Source organism: Festucalex cinctus, chromosome 2, assembly GCF_051991245.1.
Source record: "Festucalex cinctus isolate MCC-2025b chromosome 2, RoL_Fcin_1.0, whole genome shotgun sequence".
In the NCBI taxonomy this organism is placed as follows: domain Eukaryota; kingdom Metazoa; phylum Chordata; class Actinopteri; order Syngnathiformes; family Syngnathidae; genus Festucalex; species Festucalex cinctus.
In genome coordinates, this window is record NC_135412.1 from 15687459 (window position 1) to 15706175 (window position 18717).

General features: G+C 39.4%; 2 protein-coding genes across 6 annotated transcripts; both read left to right on the forward strand.

Annotated features, from left to right (window-relative positions):
* The first annotated feature begins 89 nt into the window (after nt 1–89).
* On the forward strand, nt 90–8552 carry sarnp (SAP domain containing ribonucleoprotein). Of its 4 annotated transcripts, none has more exons than XM_077513219.1 (11): nt 90–215; nt 2226–2325; nt 2663–2715; nt 2796–2866; nt 4214–4265; nt 4342–4418; nt 6041–6078; nt 6168–6193; nt 6267–6335; nt 6603–6689; nt 7585–8552. In XM_077513219.1, exons 1-11 carry the CDS (start codon nt 183–185, stop codon nt 7624–7626), a joined length of 648 nt encoding a protein of 215 aa, XP_077369345.1. In that variant the 5' UTR covers nt 90–182; the 3' UTR covers nt 7627–8552. The 4 variants fall into 4 exon arrangements, with proteins under 4 accessions (XP_077369345.1, XP_077369346.1, XP_077369347.1 ...); XM_077513220.1 differs by having other exon boundaries at nt 4345–4418; XM_077513221.1 differs by having other exon boundaries at nt 2669–2715.
* Nucleotides 8553–9473: 921 nt separating this feature from the next.
* ccnt1 (cyclin T1) lies at nt 9474–18700 on the forward strand. 2 transcript variants are annotated; one of them, XM_077513227.1, is made up of 9 exons: nt 9474–9834; nt 11406–11487; nt 11589–11717; nt 12033–12093; nt 13658–13720; nt 13807–13852; nt 13984–14147; nt 14406–14476; nt 16058–18700. In XM_077513227.1, the coding sequence occupies exons 1-9, from the start codon at nt 9662–9664 to the stop codon at nt 17279–17281; spliced, it is 2013 nt and encodes a 670-aa protein (XP_077369353.1). In that variant the 5' UTR covers nt 9474–9661; the 3' UTR covers nt 17282–18700. The 2 variants fall into 2 exon arrangements, with proteins under 2 accessions (XP_077369353.1, XP_077369352.1); XM_077513226.1 differs by having other exon boundaries at nt 13658–13719; nt 13797–13852.
* The last annotated feature ends 17 nt before the right edge of the window (nt 18701–18717 follow it).

Genomic DNA, 18717 nt, shown 5'->3' on the forward strand with positions numbered 1-18717 from the left:
TTTGCTTTTTTTGTTGTTGACGTTTTTAATAATAATAATAAAAAAAAACATTGAAGAAGAAGGTGGCGATAATGCACCTTGTATGCCAGGTGCCAACTGCCACTATATGAAAGAAGAAGAAGCAGACGAAGAAGAAGAAGCGGCGGTTTTGATTGGAGGAAGTGGCTGAGCAACAAAGAAAGATGGCTGAAGTGATCGAGCTGCATAAACTCAAGGTTGGTCGTGCCACTTAATATCGGCTGTTGGACTGCAAATGTCTAGGTTAGATAATTGTTTGGGGGGTGTTTGGTGTTTGAACTCTTGCACGTCCCCCGTTAAGAGTGGCGGGTAAACCAAAGCGCTGGGGCCTGCACAATGTGTAGACCAGCTGCTAACGCTAGTGCTAATCGTTAGCTTGTGCTCACGTTGTCCGAGCGCCCAAGCTTAAAAAAAAAATAAAAAAAAAATAAAATAAACACACACATTTGAAGGTTGCACTCTCCGGACTGAAAAACAACTAAAGTCGTAACAATAAGTGCCAGAGGGCCAAACTAAAAAGTTTAGCGATATTTGGAAGCGAGGCAGGGATGGCAAAGTGATTTTCTTTGCCGGGCGGCCCACATCCAAGTTAACGTAAATTGGGCACAGAATACCAAACAATTGACCACCTCTTACTCTTACCATTTATTATATACAAACACTTCATTTTGTGAAGTTATTATATGATATATACACTACAAAACTATTTTTGAACGTTTTCTTTTTTTAATTCAACAGTCAAGGAAAATATTTACACAATTGTTCAAGAAAAAATAAATTTCTTTGGCTAGTTATTGATGATAAATTATGTTGGAAACAACACATAGAAAATGTCAAAAGGAAAATGTCAAAAATCATGGGAATACTCTAAAACGAAGAATGTTCTGAATAAAAAATCATTATATTATACTGTTCATCATTATTACCATATTTCACCTATTGTGTGGAAATCTGGGGAAACACATATAAAACAAATACCGACCTTGTTTTTAAATTGCAAAAACATGCCATAAGAATTATTAATTGATCAAAATTTAGAGAACCAACACATTTATTAAACTAAATCCAATGAAATTTTATGACTTAGTTGAGTTTAAAATAGCACAAATAATATACAAAGTACACAACAATCTACTCTGCCACAGTACTCAGAAGCTATTTGAAATTAGACACAGTCCTTATGAGATAAGGGGTACAAGTGTCTATAAAAAAAAAAAAAGAACAAATATTAAGCAAAGGTGTGTTTCTGTAAGAGGTGTAAATTTGTGGAACAATTTTGGTAATGAGCTGAAAGGATGCAAGTCACTTGCTGAGTTTAAAAATATGGTTAAAAGTAAAGTTTAAGAGCATTATTTAAATCTATCATTCTTTTTTTTTTTTTTTTTTTTTCCCATGTACCAGTATGAGTGTAATGAAAATTGTATATGAGTATGTGGATGTATTATTATCCTCGTGTATTTCTTTTAATTTTATGTATATACGTTATATGAGTAGGATCATATATTTTCTTTTATTGAAATATAACCTATTGTATTATAAATGAAATAAGTTAAAAGATATAATGAATAAGGGGTCGGAGGACTAGATAAGTTTTTAACTTCTTCCTACTCCCTTTTGAACATGCAAATTTTTATTGACTGATTTTATGTTTCTTTTATTTAAAATGTTCTATTCTGCTGTCTCTGTTTATGTGTTTATACAGTATGTTCAATAAACAAATCAAATCAAATAATGCATGAATGGGGATAAAACTAACTTATAATAAATGCTAATGGTAAAGAAAAAAAAAGCAGTTTCAGATTTTTTTTTTGCTAAGATGAAAAGAAGAAACCCATTGCACAAGAAACATGATGAAGCCAGCACACGTGATTTTTTTCTAGGGGGCTACATAAGTAAATATTTCCATTTATTTGAGAAAAGAGTACTGACAATATAGGAACACATCAATAATCATAAGAACTTTTAAGGCTGAGATTGTCATGCAAAAATCCAACTGAAGGTGTCACAAGGACTGAATTGCTGGGCCAAGCTACAAAATCTGGCGACAATTGGGAACATGTTTGAACTACTTCGGTTTCAGTTTGAGGAGCCGGCAATCTGTCAATGGAGCGATAAATACCAAGATGTGTGTTGAGGGTGAATAAGCAAACATTTGAAAGCATTGTTGAATTTGTTGTTGTTGAAAATGGTTCTCTGATGGCTTTCAGCTTGCTGAGTTGAGGCAAGAGTGTGACGCCCGAGGTCTGGAGACCAAAGGCAACAAGGGGGAGCTGATCGCACGCCTGCAGGCCTATCTGGATGAACACGGTGAGCCCCGAGAAGCAGCGCGATGGAGTTGGGTAAAATAAAAATAAAATCACTCGTATGTCTCAAGTCAATCTTGGAAAACAAAAGAACTTGCACAGTTCTTTTTTTTTGCTAGGCGGTCAGACAAGCAGACATCATGCAGTTGTGGAATGACTTAATGCGTTGTCCTCAGGTTGAATTCTACCACACTCAGGATTTTGACAGTCTGTCATTTTCTGGAGAATCTTGTCAAGTTGCTACTTTGAAAGATTGTGTGGTCGCCATGTGATGAAATGGGCAAATGCTTTTGTGTGACTGACACTGTGTGTCTTGTGTCTTTGTTTTATTATCATGAAAGCCACAGATGAAGAGGTGGATGTGGACGACGTGCTGGCGGACGACAGTGTGGTGGTAATGTCAAGTTGGCAAATTGACACTTTGATTGTCCGGTCAAGACGAGGTCATGGCGTTCGTTTCTGTTGGTGTTGTAGGATTTCACAAAAAGCGACATCGTAGACAACGGCAAAGATGTTAAAGAATTGGAATCTCCTGTGGCCGAGCTGTGAGTTTCTTCCCAATTTTTTATTTATTTATTTTTTTAAACTGGGCCACATAGAATTAGGTGCCAGTTGTTTTGAAACACGCCGACTCCCCAGCAGTCCCATGATACCAATAACAGGAAATTTAAGTCAGTCCAGGTTGGCATTGCTGGTTGGACTCCGTTCTCAAATAAATTATATAAAAATAAAAATAGCATCGGGCAATATGGCCTTGAAATAAAATCCCCGTTCTTTTTTCCCTGCAGAATCAGAGTTGTGATTTCTAATTGACTTTTTCGCCCTTTGCCTGAGGAAAAGACATTTAACAATGAACAGCTTTGCTCTTTAATTTTTTTATTTTTTTCCTTCCGGATTTGCTTTTTGTCGTGTTAAGTGCGACTTGTCGATTGCTTGAGGGCAACATGAGCTAGTGTGCTAATAAGGGTAGCTTTTCTCAAGTGACTCCTGACTGTTTGCATTAGAGCTGGGCGACGATTACGATTTTAATCTCATAAACCCAACAAATGTTTATTTAAAGGTTTTATTTATCAAAACTAATTCATTTGCAAAATGTTCTGACAACAATGTATACTGATTGTAAATAAGTTTTAACATAAACGTAACATTTATAGTTTGTGCTTAATTGCCATAATTAAGTAGTTGGTAGCTATTGTAAATAGGGCTGCACAATATTGGAAAATAATGTGATATAGTTGCTGAATATAGCGATGCCGATTATTATTGCAATATTTAACATGTACCTAAAGAAATTACATTTTTATTATCTAATGAAAGAATTACATTTTTACACGCAGCAAAATAAGCAAACTCAATATATTCTTAGTTAATTGTAATTACCTCTCAATAATGTTCAACTATTGGATTGCGGTGCACATTTTAGTTACCGACTGACTGGTCAAATTCAAATAAAAGCGTAAAATTCCAGATGAAACTTATGCAATATGCATATCGCAAAGACATGCATATTGCATGGGCCAATATCGATATATCGATATTCTTTCGATATATTGTGCAACCCTAATTGTAAACATGTCTTGTAAAGCACCCATCTAGCATTCTGCCACTTGTACATAATTACAACTCACGATAACATCTGGATGTAACAGAACATATGAACAACAGCTTTTATAAATCCAGAAGACAAAATTCAATTTCACAATTTAGCAAATTTTCAACAATTCGATTTTCGAAATGACTATTAATCGAATTAATTCGATTTATTGCCCAGCCCTAGTTTGCATCCATGTTAGTGGAAGCTAGCACATGAGCAATTATTATTATTTTTTTACATCACTGTAACAAACAAATTAATTTATCGTTGTCCTTTCTTGAACGCGTTTGTCTTTCAGGCCCGCTGAGAAGAAGATCGTGAAGATTTGTCCTCCGGCCACTGGCGGTGAAGTATGTGTGACACGTCATGAATCCTTCCTTTCTAGCGCAGCCTCACATTTACCAGCAAGTGTCATCTTTTGTCAAGCAGCGGCTGCAGAAGCGCGCCGAACGTTTCAATCTGCCGGCCACGGCTGAAGAAAAGAAGGCCCAGCGTGCGGCCAGGTAAGATCCGTGCATCCATTGGCCTACTGATTAGAACTAGGGCCCGACCAATATGCTTTTATTTTTTTTCTTTTAGACCGATGCTGATACCAATTATTGGCAGAAAAAATATTGATTACAGATTAATCTGCCGATTATTTATTTAAAAAATATATAATGCATAAAATTAACCCCTTCCTCAATTCCTTTTTCGATGGGTGCACAAACCTTAGCTATTAAGATTCTCTGTTTCAAATGACAAGTCCATATAAAAAAATTCATGAAGTATACAAGGTTATTGTATGGATCAGGGGTCTCCAAGTTCGGTCCTCGAGAGCCCCTATCCAGCCTGTTTTCCATGTCTCCGTCCTTCAGCACAGCTGAATCTAATGATTAGCTAATCAACAAGCTTTGCAGAAGCCTGATAACGATCTCGATCATGAATCAGGTGTGTTCATGGAGAAAAACATGGAACACAGGCTGGATAGGGGCTCTCGAGGACCCAACTTGGAGACCCCTGGTATAGATTTATGTGTGAAGAATAAAACCATTCTTACTTGTTTACAACTGCTATAAAGAGTTAACCTTTTATACTATATATTTTTATCTTGTGTTATTTTTACAAGTATTGGTACTTACTGGGATTGTATTTCGTGCCATGTCATGTTGAAATGTGTCTTAAGACTTAGAAGAAGAAAAAATTACAAAATCCTTGGATGTTTGCATCATTGAGTTTTGAGAAAATAAAGTCTTTGAATCCTTGAAATATCAACTTTATAATATAACTCGAAAGGACCATGACAAAAGAAAAACAATACGAAAGTGAAAGAAGAATAGAATAAACTAAAAGAAAAGCAACTGAGGAAAACTGTAAGAACAAAAATGTGCGTTTTGGCCTCTAGGGGGCAGTATGGTGCCATGCATCCATGGCGTACACACTTGGAGTACAGAAGAAAGTTGCGATTGAATTCTATTAAAATAACTATTTTTTTTCCACACATTAGGAAGAATTTTTGCCTTTAGTGCGTTATCTCAACTGTGGGTATGTGTTCCCACAAGTTTTGTGTGTGGATATTTATTTAAATGAAAAACGCTCCCAAAGTCGATGCTAACTTCCTATTAGCATTTTCTAACTTCCTGTTAGCGCTAGGCTAGCAATGTTTTAAGAACGAAGCATGTTTTGTATTTAAATATACAGTGGATGTAATTCTTAACGTTGTGTATTTAGTTTTACCGTTAACTCCAACTGCTGTGTCATTAAACCGCTTAAAGGACGTGTAGGGACAACAGAATAACCAGAATAACATGCGCTACACACTTGCTAGTTGCTAATGCTACGCAAGCAAAATGGTGCATTCAGGGTACTTTCACAGCGTCGGAAACTACGTTTTTCTATGATAATGTTTTAACGAGAAAATAATCTGGCCAATGTTTGAAGTTCAATCAATAATCGGCTGATTTATAATCGGTCGGGCCCTAATCAGAACGTTTATTCTTTGTGAGCAAGTCAAGGCACGACTATATTTCTAAGCAGAATTTCACTATGGGAAATTCTTATTGTCCATATTTCATTTCTTACTCTTTTTGTTCCACACCTTTTGTTCAAAATAAACTGAATATTTCTGTTGTGTTTGCCTTTCTAGGTTTGGTTTACCCATCAGCACTTCAAGTGCGTCCACAGGTGTGTATGATGATGACTCTTTGGCGCCGTGCCGCCGTCTGTCATGTACAAGCAACACGCAACAGCAATCATTTCCTTCTCCTGCACAGGCGGTGCCGTGGCCAGAAACGCGCCGGTAAGAGCCGCCGGGCGCGTCACGCCGTACCCGCCGCCGACGTGCGGCTGAACGCTTCTGCTGTGTGCCGCAGGTCAACGTGGATCAGCTGAAGAAGAGGGCGGAGAGATTCGGCATGAACGTGTCATCGCTTTCGCAAAAGGTGAGCCCGCCTCGCTCGGAAAGCGCTGCCACCGTCTGGCGTGACACTTTTTCAACAAATAGAAATGCTCTATATGAGGTTTATTTCATATGTAATTATGGAGCCGGTACACATGAATATTTTTAATTGATTTCAGTGTGTGAGATATACGAGTCATTTTGAATTGCCATTCAGTTTGTGGAAGGGAATTCAACTCATAAGTGAAGTTATGAGTTTTAAATTGATGCTGCGTCTTAAATATTGCATTTACTTTGTTGTCGTCGGCAGTTGGAAGCAGACGAGAAGCTGATGAAGAGGAAGGAAAGGTTCGGCGTCATCACAGGCGGCGGATCCACCGGCTCAGCGGACGTTGAGGTAGCTTCTCGTCGTGTTTCTGACACTCGCTCGTACGGCTTTGCAATTCATCAAAATTCAATTACAATTTCAATCATTACACTCCAATTAAAAAATCAGCATAATCGTTAAAAAAAAAAAAAAAAAGTATTAATACTAAGAGTTGTTTACATTTATACATTTGCACCTTTTGTAAATTTTAAAATAACTAATTCAATAATTTTTGTTTCATCCAAAAGAAACTTGCATAATTTTTTTAAAGAATTGAATTTGTCTTAATATTTGTTTTCTTACGTTTAAACATTAAACATTTTCTTGTTTGGTACCAAAAAAAAATTCATGCTACTGCACAATGCACAGACTGCACTCCAACTTCAAGTTTTTGCCAAAATAAATAAATAAATAAATATGTATATATTATCCTAAATTCTGTTTGGCCCAAAAGAAACTGACATAATTATAGTGTATTTTTTTTAATTGGTCTTAATATTTTTAAATGTGTAAACATTTTCTTGTTTTGTACTAAAAAATAAATAAAATAGTTGTCTGACTGCACATTGCACAAAGTGCACTCCAACTTCAAGTTTTTGCCAACATAAATATATAAATAAATATATTATTATAAATTGTTTGGTCCAAAAGGAACTTACATAATTATAGTGTTTCTATTTTTTAAATTGGTATTAATATTTTAAATGTTTAAACATTTTCTTGTTTTGTAGCAAAAATTGATCATTTGAATAATCAGGATTTGAATTATTGCCAAAATAACTGAGTACTATCCCCCCCATAATCGAGCAGCCCTAATCGCTCGTACCGCGACTACCCGATGAGCCCAAATCACTTTCATATCATTTCAGACTAACTTTGATTGTGTTCATCTTGTGATTTTTTTTTTTCTTCTTTTTCTTTGCAGTCAAAGAAAATGAAGCGTGCTGCTCGATTTGGAATGGTATAAAATTTGTGGTTTTTTTTTTTTGTGTTTGACATTTTCAGTCAACTGGATTCTAAGCGATGGCAAAGGTTGTTACCTCTGTAATCAAATAAGTTTAAAAATGTTGCGTTAGTTGGCAAAAGTTGTTGAGTTAGTAGAAACTGGAAGGAGAACTGTTTTTTTTTTTTTTTTTTTTTTTTCTGCTTACACCTCAAAACTTTTATTTGCCTTGTCTGTTTGGTTTTTTTTTTTCTTTCACACTTGACAAATGTTGGCCATGGCCGACGACTGCTTTTTGTTGCCAATTTTTCCTCATTGTCAAATCTTCTTGCACTCTATTTGAATGAGCACAATTTCAAGCAAGCAAACACGTTTCCATTCTGAACACTTTGTCTATTGTCAGGTTTGGACAAAAAGTAGTTACTTCCATAAATGTGCATCATTGCCTTGAAAATTTCCTTGGTGGATGTCACTTTTTTTTTCTTTTTGTTTTAAATCTATCCTTCAGCAGTCTTGCAATATTACATTTGTCACCTAAATGAGAGGGCAGATTCACTTCAGGCATTTGGGGAGTGGAATTATTATTATTTTTTTTAAATGACAACCCAGAAATTTGTTAATTCTGGCAAAAACAAAACTGCAAACTACCCATTATAGTTAATGGCATGAGGAAAATTAGAAAATTTGGCTGGGAAGTTGTAACTGTGTAATATAGTCAGACCGGATCACAAGAAGAACCTGATTGTGTTAATTTTTTTTTTTTTTTAATAAAAAAAAATGCTTGAGGGCAACAAATGTTTTCAGATAGTCACTTGTAAGGATAAATCTTTTATTTGTGTTCAATTGTACTTTTGATGCCTGTAACTGCTTGGTTCATTGCTTCAGTTATCTGTTCGTTTATTTTATTTTATTTTTTTTAAATAAAAGGTTTTCAATTTTTTGATACCGTCTTTGCTGCATTCTGCCTGTGTGTTTGCCGGCAGCTCTTTCACATCAACACCCAAGTTCAATGAAACATCACAGTGTACAAAAACATTTCTATTAGCTGTGGTGCCACTCTGCATGAGAGGGAGTGAAGCTAGTCCGCTACAGATAACAGCTCTGACTGATTCTGCTTGCATGTCAAGGACACCAAACTGTCAACAAAAATGAATCAGAAAAAAAGACACAAAACACTATACTGAGGCCACTATGTTTAATGTAAATTAAATGTTGATGAGCGTAGCTCATCATGAGTAATTGCCTCTTTTCAATGTTCAAAAAGTGCTGAAAAAATATCTTGACATAATCATAACTTTGACAAAAAAAGAAAAAAAAAATCACCGAAAATGGCGGACACACAGCGAACTGTCTACTGAGCAAACATCTATGCTTATTTTTATTTTTGTTAGCTTAGCATTAGCTCCAGTTTGCGACAGGCTGTTGACAGTTTTGAGGGGAAATAAATATCCCAGCAAATTTTCCTGAATAAGCCGGGATATATCGCCAATATTAAAAGTATCCTTACAATTTTTTTTTAAAAAAAGTATTGAAATAGACTATAGTTTACAAAATATTGAAGAAAAATCCGCGAATTTGTGAATCCGCGGGTGCAAAACCGCTGATATGCGTTTTTTCCCCCACTTTTTAATGCAACTTGTCTAAGTTAATTTCGAGACTCGTTACGTTATATGTAATGTTAAGTGTCGTTACAACTCGTCACTCTGTCATTACCCCCCTCCCTCCAGCCATCATCAATCAGAAACTACACTTAACAGAGACAAGTTGCATAATACAAGTAGCACGTTGCATATATGTCATGAGAACGACACTACAGTAGGCATGACGACATATTTTTGGCACTAACGTGGAACCCCATATTCAGTGCTGCTCAGTCTATGCACATCCATTTTTGCCAATTCCCGTAGCGATAGTGTGTAAAATTGATAAAGTGCCATTTTCCAAGTCTCCTGCGTTCACTGCCGAGGCTCAGCGAAGCACCGGAAGTCAGTCATTCCGGTTAGCCGAACGCTTCCGGGTTAACGCATAACCCCTATTTTAAAAGTCCCCCTCGTCGGTGATGGCGGCTTCGCTTCGTTGTTCACCCGCAAGCTGTAACAACAAATGGTACTACAGTCGGCAAGAGATCGAAAACAACCCGTCTCGACGAGCCGGGCTCGACCCGGACAAGGAACTGTCGTATAGACAACAGGCGGCCAACCTGCTGCAGGACATGGGCCAGCGGCTCAATGTGTATCTTTTGGTCTCCGCGCGAGCCGCCTTAGCTGGTTAGCGGCTAGTAGAGTTAGCAGCGCCGCTCGGGAGGCTTTCTTACGCTCTTCATGGCTGTTTCTCGTGCGCATTCGTTTGCTTCCCCCGTATTAGCGGCAGTACTTGTCGACACGTTTTCGTTCGCTTCATGCGGTTTATGCTGTACTAACGCGCCGGAAATTTGTATTTGGCAGCATCGGAGCCGCGAGGCCTCGGGCCTTTACGTTAGCACGTTCTCATTAGCTTTAGCTCGTGCATAAATTCCACTTTGTTAGAAACCTTTAGACTTCCTCTTTGGCCGAAAGAAGATTTCGTCTCTAGTGCGCTTAGTTTTCTGTGACAACGGAAGGTTTTCAACTAGTGAAGGTGGGGAAGATTTGTCTTGCTTTGCAACGCGGTAACATTAACTGTTGTGTGTACCGTTTACAAGGTTCGTTGTTTCGCATGAAATTTATCAGATTTATAATTTAAAAACAATTCCAATTATTGAAACTGGTCATGGTCTTAATGCAAAGAAAGACCCGGGTTGATGTGTTTTTTTTGTTTGTTTTTTGTTTTTTTTGTTTTTTTTTAAATCCGACTTTCAAACTAGCATAACTTTATTTATGTTTAGACAGTGTCCTGCTAGCGTTATTTTGCCGTGAACGACTGATTGGTCAACCACCAAAGCGGGATATTTTGGACTGCCGTAAACTGCTATTTTACCTTGATTATGATTGGTCTTGAATTCTGTTATTTTAGGATGATGCGTAGACTTCGTATTACAGTTCAACTGCTTCTTGGTGAACTGTCTCCCGAATCTGTTGGCTCCTTGCGCAATATAACTCCAGTAATTTTGTTTTCAGTGGTTGAATGGTATTTGTAACCATGAGGTGAAAGAATAAAACACCTTTGGGGAAACCACTACAGCAAAATAATACTTAGTTGGTGAGTTGTCAACTTGTCAGTAACGGCAAAATAACCACTTTGTAATCTTTATCCTATTTTCAATTGGTTGCTATCAGTGACCTGCTAAAATCTGAAACACAACACAATATAATGATGAACTTAAAGCAATGCTAGGAAGGCCCATGTTTACAAAAAAAAAAAAAAAAAAGATAATGGTCATGAGCCAAACAGTTTGCAGATGGCCATGAGGTGACATGGTCTGGTTGCGTTTGGCACTCAAACATGCAAAGAAAACACACACAGAAAATGAACAAACGAAACATAATTGTTAAAATACATGCTAAGTAATAAATTTAGCACAGGTGTCGGGTTTAAAGTTGATAGTGTTGATACAAATTAGCCTAGGAAGCTGCATGAACCGTCACATTGGGTCAGTGTAACATCACAACTTCTGTCGGTGACTTAAAAAATGTGTGCACGTTGTTTTGATTTGGCAGAAGCTCAGACTATTTTGAGTTTGGAAACTGACCTTTTTCGCCTCAAAGTAATGTTGAGGGCCATTTGTCAAGTATATCCATAGTAATGTCTGATTTGCAAGCCTTGTGCTCGTTGATGTGATGCAATTCAAGTGTTTAACGCAATTGACCTTAACAAGCCCGTTTTAGATCCCAGCTTACAATTAATACAGCCATCGTGTACATGCATCGCTTCTACATGGTGCAGTCATTCACCAGATTTCACCGAAATGTGAGTATACCGCTTGTTACGTTTTTTCATGTTGCTGGATTTGGGCCGAGCACTTGCTGAATATTGACATTTTTGGGGGCGGGGGGCGTTTTGTTTTTCAGGTTATTTGTCCTGCGGTTCTTTTCTTGGCCGCCAAGGTTGAGGAGCAGCCCCGAAAGCTGGAGCATGTCATCAAGGTGGCCCACGCCTGCCTCAACCCGCAAGAGCCCTCACCGGACGTGCGCAGCGAAGTAAGTTTGACTTCCTTGAGCATCTCCCTTCGCCACCCGTGCACTCCTGTCTTTGCTTCTGGCCTGCGTTGAATCGACCTCTGCAAAGGTTTTTGCGTATTTGATTCCTAAGCAGCGCACCCAAGCCTTTTGACTTGCGACCATCCGGCATTTCTAAACCATGGATGGCAAAAAAATCTGCCTGTCCAGATTCACCTGCAGAAGCCGTTGAGATAATTTAGTTGTTAGCCAAAGCAAAGTGCATGACCGGCTGATCTCGTGTACGGACGGATAGCGGCCTCGCACTGAGTAATGTGCCTGTCCTCTCAACCTCAGGCCTACCTGCAACAAGCCCAAGACCTGGTCATTCTTGAGAGCATAATACTCCAGACCTTGGGTAAGTTGGGAAGGAAAGCCCGGCCGGCTCCCTTGATGTTCCCTCCCTGTCATTCTTAACTAGTAACCTCTTTTGACTTTTGTCCAACAGAAGCGTCACTTGGCAACCCTGCAATGTTGCATTCATGCCTCTCACCAAGACGCTGAAATTCTTGCAGTCTCATATTTGCTTTTTTATTTTTATTTATTTATTTATTGTTTGTCTCTTCTATGAAGTAGACGTGCTGAATCCCTCCCCATGTATTCAGAGTAGGGGTGGGTGATATGGCCTAAAAATATCACAATATTTCAAAGAAATTTGCGGTGACGATATTTTTGATGATAATAATTATTGAACAATAGATTTGTGATTGGTGCTTAGCACTTTTCTTACAGCACAATATATATTTTTTTTTCATAATTGAAATGTAAACAAAGTGCAAATATAGCAACCGTAATGGAGTGAAATGTAAATTTTAAAAACAAAAAACAGTCCAGGTAGTTTTATACCCTGCAAGGTCTAATTGTAACATACAGTAACTGCTTAACGCACTTGAAGCACATTTATTTAGTAGTAGACACAAAGAAAACACAAACGTGCAATACTTCAGAAGTCAGTGGCAAATTGCATGATTCAAGAAAGTCCATTATTTTTCTCCTGTGTGGTTTAGTCCTCGTGTTGTAGAGGCAAAAAACAAAACAAAACACCAATGATACAGTAGCAGCCAACTTGTGGCGTCAGGCTTTGTACATCACAGGCAAGTGTATTGTTAAATGTTTTCCCGCTGCGATTGTTTAGTGCAGTGGTTATTTTTGTCACAACTGGCGGCAACCCTCCTCGCACGTTATTTTGCCGTGAATGTCTCTGATTGTTTAATCAGAGGAGTGGGAACATGCCGTGATTGCTTGTAGACATTACTAGCGAGTATGACTAACACGTGCACTTTTAGGGCGCTTCGCGATAGCAACGTGCACGTCTTCTCGTCGAGAACATATTTGCTTAGCAGTCAGTTAGCATCACAAAGTCAGGTATACTAGGCGGCGACTTACCAGTCACGGTAAAATAACCACCGTGTATTGTTTATCTTGGCCAAAAAATACGCGACCGCTTCAGTATTATCCAACCACAGTCTGCTTTTTTATTTTTTAATAAGGAATGAGTTGTTTTTATGTAGCAGCAAATGACACATGTATGTCCAAATGGACAACATGGCGTATGATGTTATGGATTATGTCACCACGTCAGTTTCGCAATATTTGAAATTCTTATCACCCCCCAAAAAAATACACCGGTAATATGATATCGTAGAAGGTATGATATGGAACACCCGTAATTCCGAGGGGGGGGGGGGGAGCAGCACTAAGATGAAGTGCCATTAAAGCCACTCATACACAGCTTTGCTGTCAATAAACCTTCATTTTTATTTTATTTTTTTAGGTCAGAATGTTAGCGGAAGATCCCACGCAAATGTTGGGCTAACACAGGATTAATTTTTATTTATTTTTTTGTACCGTCCGATCGGAGCGCGCCTTCAATGCGATTGGCGACCGACTCACCCTGGTTTTGTTGTCCTCTCTTGTTGCAGCATTTGAAATCACCATCGACCATCCGCACACGCATGTTGTCAAGTGCACACAGCTCGTCCGAGGTGAGCATCAAAGGACAACTTGAGCTCATTTTGGGGGACACGCCATCAGATTTTAAGTGTTTTCCTCTCGTCTCTTGTTGTTTCAGCAAGTAAGGACCTGGCGCAAACGTCTTACTTCATGGCCACCAACAGGTAAGTTTTCCTGCTTATTTTCAAACACCCAATACCACCATTCAACCCAATATACTAAATTTCAAATTTTTCCCCCCTTTTTCCTCCTGTTGCCATTTTCTTGCTCTCCCGACGCGCACGCTGCCACATAGTCTCCACTTGACCACCTTCTGCCTGCAATACAGTCCACCGGTGGTGGCGTGCGTATGCATCCACCTGGCCTGCAAGTGGTCCAACTGGGAGATTCCCGTGTCTACAGATGGCAAACACTGGTGGGAATATGTTGACCCCACAGTCACCCTCAAGCTGTTGGATGGTATGTGCGCCAAAGCGCCTTGTGGACGAGCAAAAAGTTTTCAAACAAGTCATGCAGAGCTTTCACCTTAGAGTGAACCCCCGATGATTAGGGGTGGGGGGCAAAATTTCCTCCCAAGGCAGAGCCTGTTTGGAATGGCCACTTCAACTTGTGGACCGAAATGATTCTCAAAAATGTCCAGTCATGTCAAAGTGTGGAAGCGCTGTGACTTTCAATTGTCTTCAGCTGACGTTGTTTTCCCATTTCATCAATATTCAGAGCTCACCCACGAGTTCCTGCAGATTCTGGAGAAAACGCCCAGCAGATTGAAACGGATTCGCAACTGGAAGGTACGTAACGTCGTGTTTCTAGTGTGATGAACAAATTTGCTTACCAGGAGGCTTACAAAGGATGAAATCAGGGTCGGACATTGGGTGGAGGGTCTGCCAAAACTGCTACTGGCCTCTTAGATTTATGATGTCATAGCTAGGGGTGTGCTCAAAAAATCGATACGGCAATATATTGTTGCGGGCCTCATTACAATACACGTATCGATACGCAGGCGTCAGAATCGATGTTGCTCATTAACTTTAAATAGGTAGTTAACGTTTGCCTTTGCAGCTTGCACTGTACCTAAAAAAATAAAAACCAGCAGCGTCTTTGAAGTTAATTGACTTCAATTAATGCAAAAATAACTCACCAGTGATTGGACACTGTTTCTTGCTAAGAAAAATTAATGCAGAGGAAGAATATCAACATTTATTTACTTATAAACTTAACGTGGCACGTGTCTTAATATACCAGTTTTCCTATATTTTGTTTAAAAAACGAAATAGAATGTGTTACATGAAAAAAGTGCTGTTTTTATTTCCCAAATTTTCATTTGAAGGCCAATACAGAAAATCAGAAGGACGCAAGGGCCACATAATGTTATGAAGAGAAATTGTGTTTAGTCCTAAAAATTGTACAAATAATTTATTTGTGCTTTTGCATATTTAGAAAAATGCTCCAGTATATAAACTATTTTATTTGTAATATGGCAATAGGGTTATTATAGTTTGGGAATTTTTAATTTTAGTTAGGTTTTTATTAGTTTTCAGAGTGGTTCTGTTAGTTTTTATTAGATTAGTTCTTTAAAAAATGCTTAGTTTTAGTTTCAGTATTAGTTAAAAAAAAAAAAAAATGTATTACTTGTGCGCGATATTTAAAAATACACCATGGGAGCAACGTCATCTGAAGGTGCTTTTCTATTGGCTGCAGGCTATATGACATCACTTCTGTGTGACATACTTTCAAACGTCATTATTCCGGTTTATATCAAAATAAATCTACTTAAAACCACATTTAAAATCATCCCCAAAGGCTCATGCATTAAATTAATGACCATAGACTAAAACGAAGGATATATTTGCTATAATTATAGTTAGTTCTAGTTAGTTTTGTAAACATAAAATGTAGTTTCACTTAGTTTTCGTTTTTTAAAAAGCATTATTTTATTTCGGTAACAGTATTGTTTTTTTAATTTTAGTTTTTTTTTTTTTTTTTTTTTTAAGTTTTAGTTAACAAAAACTAAAACCCTTCTTACTTTGACCATCTCCAAACATTTTTGTTTTGTTTACTTTATTTGAACTGAGTCAGATGACATTTTTAGCCTATGTCGCAGGCCACTGAAAAATGGACGGCGGGCCGAAATGGGCCGTAGTTTGGACACCACTGCTCTAGCTTTAAAAAAACAAAAAAAACAAAAACAAAACGTATAAATACGTCTTTGGGACACTTAAAGCATTTAAAAAAACGTATTTATAAGTTATTGGGAGAAAATGAGTTAAGAGCCAATCTTCAGTTTTGTAATGCTCAAAAAATTCTTTTGATGAATTTCCATGGAAAATTGGCACCTCAGCCCTACTCAGCAGGCACGTATTTCCTCTCAGGCTGGAGGTCAGACGCCAAAGGCCAAGCCAAAGGTCCAGGAGGAGGGCGACCAGAGGGACACCATGATGAGCATGATCTCCATGGCCTCGTCGGAGAGCACGGTGGCGGGCCTGATGAGCCTCTCGGCGCCGCCCTCCGACAAGGACAGGGCGACGCCCGGCAGCGCCGCAACCTGGGGAGCTAAAAGTCAGGGCGGGTCCGAGCCGCAGCCCAACCACGAGGTCCACGCCCCAGCCAAGGTGTCATTGAGCGAGTACCGCGCCAAGAACGCCGACGTCCTGGCCGCGCAGAAGAGGAAGTTGGAGAACATGGAGGCCAGCGTGAAGCGGGACTACGCCAACGCTGCCCAGGTTCTCATTGGCCAGCAGCAAAGGAAGGAGAAGCAGCAGCAGCAGCAGTCAGGCTCATCTTCCTCCGACTTGTCCACCCCGTCGCCCATTATTCTGAAAATCCCCCTGGAGAAGGAGAGACAAGATCGAAGCGCTCTGAAAATGAGGTTCCCCCTCGGCAGCGGTGGAGGAGGAGGCAGTGCCAGGGGGCCGGAGCAGGACATCAAAATGCGCATTCGCGTGCCCGACAAGCAAAGGGGGAGTTCCGCCGAGGAGGGCAAGAGCAGGGACAAGCACAGGGGGGAGCGCTCCAACCACCACCACTATCACCACCATCACCACCACCACCCTTCCTCTAGCGGCGCCTCCCTCTCCTCTTCGCACAAGCACTCGTCGTCCACTTCCGGTGGCGTGGCAGGCGGCAGTAAGAAAGCCCCCAGCGACTCGTCCCGGACAAGCTCGTCTTCGTCCTCGTCACGCAAGAGGCCGCATGCTCTGGACCAGTCGACGGGATCCCATCCCGCCTCCAAAGTCAGCAAGTCGTCTCGCCATCCCTACCAGCTGCCGCCGCTGTCTTCCTCCTCGGACATCCTCCCCGCTCTGGGACTCCCCCACCACCCGCCGGGCGGCTACTCGCACCCCAAAGGCGACAAGACGGACACAAACGGGCACGGTGCGGCGGGCGGCGCCCAGTCCAACGAATACCAGGACACGTTTGAAATGTTGAACTCGCTTCTGAGCGCGCAGGGGGTGCAGCCCTCGCAGCCGTCAGTGTTTGACTACCGCTCGCAATACGGGGACTACAAGTACTCGGGCGGGTCCCGGGGCAGCAACGCCCGACCCCCGCCCCTGCCTTCTGACCCCCCGCCCCCGCTTCCTCCCTTACCCAAATGACTTCCTGCTGTCTGTTTGCTACACTTTTTTTTTTTTTTTTTTTTTAACACAAGTCAAAATTTTATGGGCCTCACTCACCATCATGATGTGACATGACTTTTAAAAAAAATAATAATTTTTTTTTAAATACTGAAAAGGCTTGAAAAGCTAGGCCGTGTCCGAAGGTATTTTAGTACATTTTGCCTGTGATTGTCGTTCATTTCCCCCCATCCAGTTTTCCAGCAAATTAAAGAGATTAGATTACATCACCATCAGGTTGTTTTAGGTTTTACTATTTATTGATCCCCCCACCCCCCAAATCTTTTAATGATACTCGTTTTTATCTTCCCCACCATAATAATCTACAATGAATACTGTACAGATTTGACAGTCCCAACTCCAAAGCTGCCCTAACCCAAAAAGACGGGTTTGCTGTGCTATATTTGGTAAATGAAAGATTGTAAAAATGTTTAAAAGTACATGGAATATTTTTACATTTTGTTAAAAAAAAAAGGAGAGATAAAAAGCAAGTGTTGTCTTTTTAAATTGCTTCAAGTGTTGCAGTCATTGTTTTAAATGGTTGTCAAATTTTAAGTATACTTATTGAAAGTATACTTTGTGAGTCGAAGATTCTCATTTTTAAACACGTGTTGATATTGGCACAGTGATGCAGATTTTGAATTGTTTATTGAGAGACTTTTTCGTGTCATTAGATTTATGATAATGACCATATCAAGTGATTAACCAACTTTTGTAGGCTGTTTATCATGTAGACATTCCTTTTTGGGAGTGTTTTTTTTTTTTTTTTTTTTAATTTTTTTCCTCCCCTTTTCTTTTAAGTAGAAGTGCAGTGTTGGCCTGTGATCTGATGTATTCCTGTTTAAGTTGATGTCTTGCTCATTTTGCATTGTGCGTTCAACTAACTTGTTCAGCTAAAAATTATGTTTATTGATGAAGAATGATCCCGTTTGTTTGTGAGGAGAATGAGGCGGGCGATTAATCGTCTGTCTGCTCCAGCTGTTTGTGTTTCAACATTTAGATTTCAGCTGGACAACAAATGACCTCTTTTAACATACATTTTACGCTTTACATTAGCTTCACAATTTGACCGAACTGCAGATGTTTTAGTCGCTTTTATTTTTAACTAGAGTAAATGCACTGAAAAGTTGCACTGCGGTTTACCTGCAATGCAAGTGCGAAACTAACTTAATGTGCTCCAAAAAAACAAAAAACAAAAAAACTGCCATGCAACACAGCAATGCAAATCACTTTATTTACCTGAGCTTTTTTTTCCTGCATCTTTGACTTTTGTAATGTATACAGGACTGGTCGTGAATGACGTTAGTGGGATTTCTTCCTCCAGGTAACCTGTTGTATGTGAATACTTGTTTTTATATAATGTATTTTTTTCATATTAAAGTCAAATACTTTAAGGGAAAATGTTCCATACGTTTCTT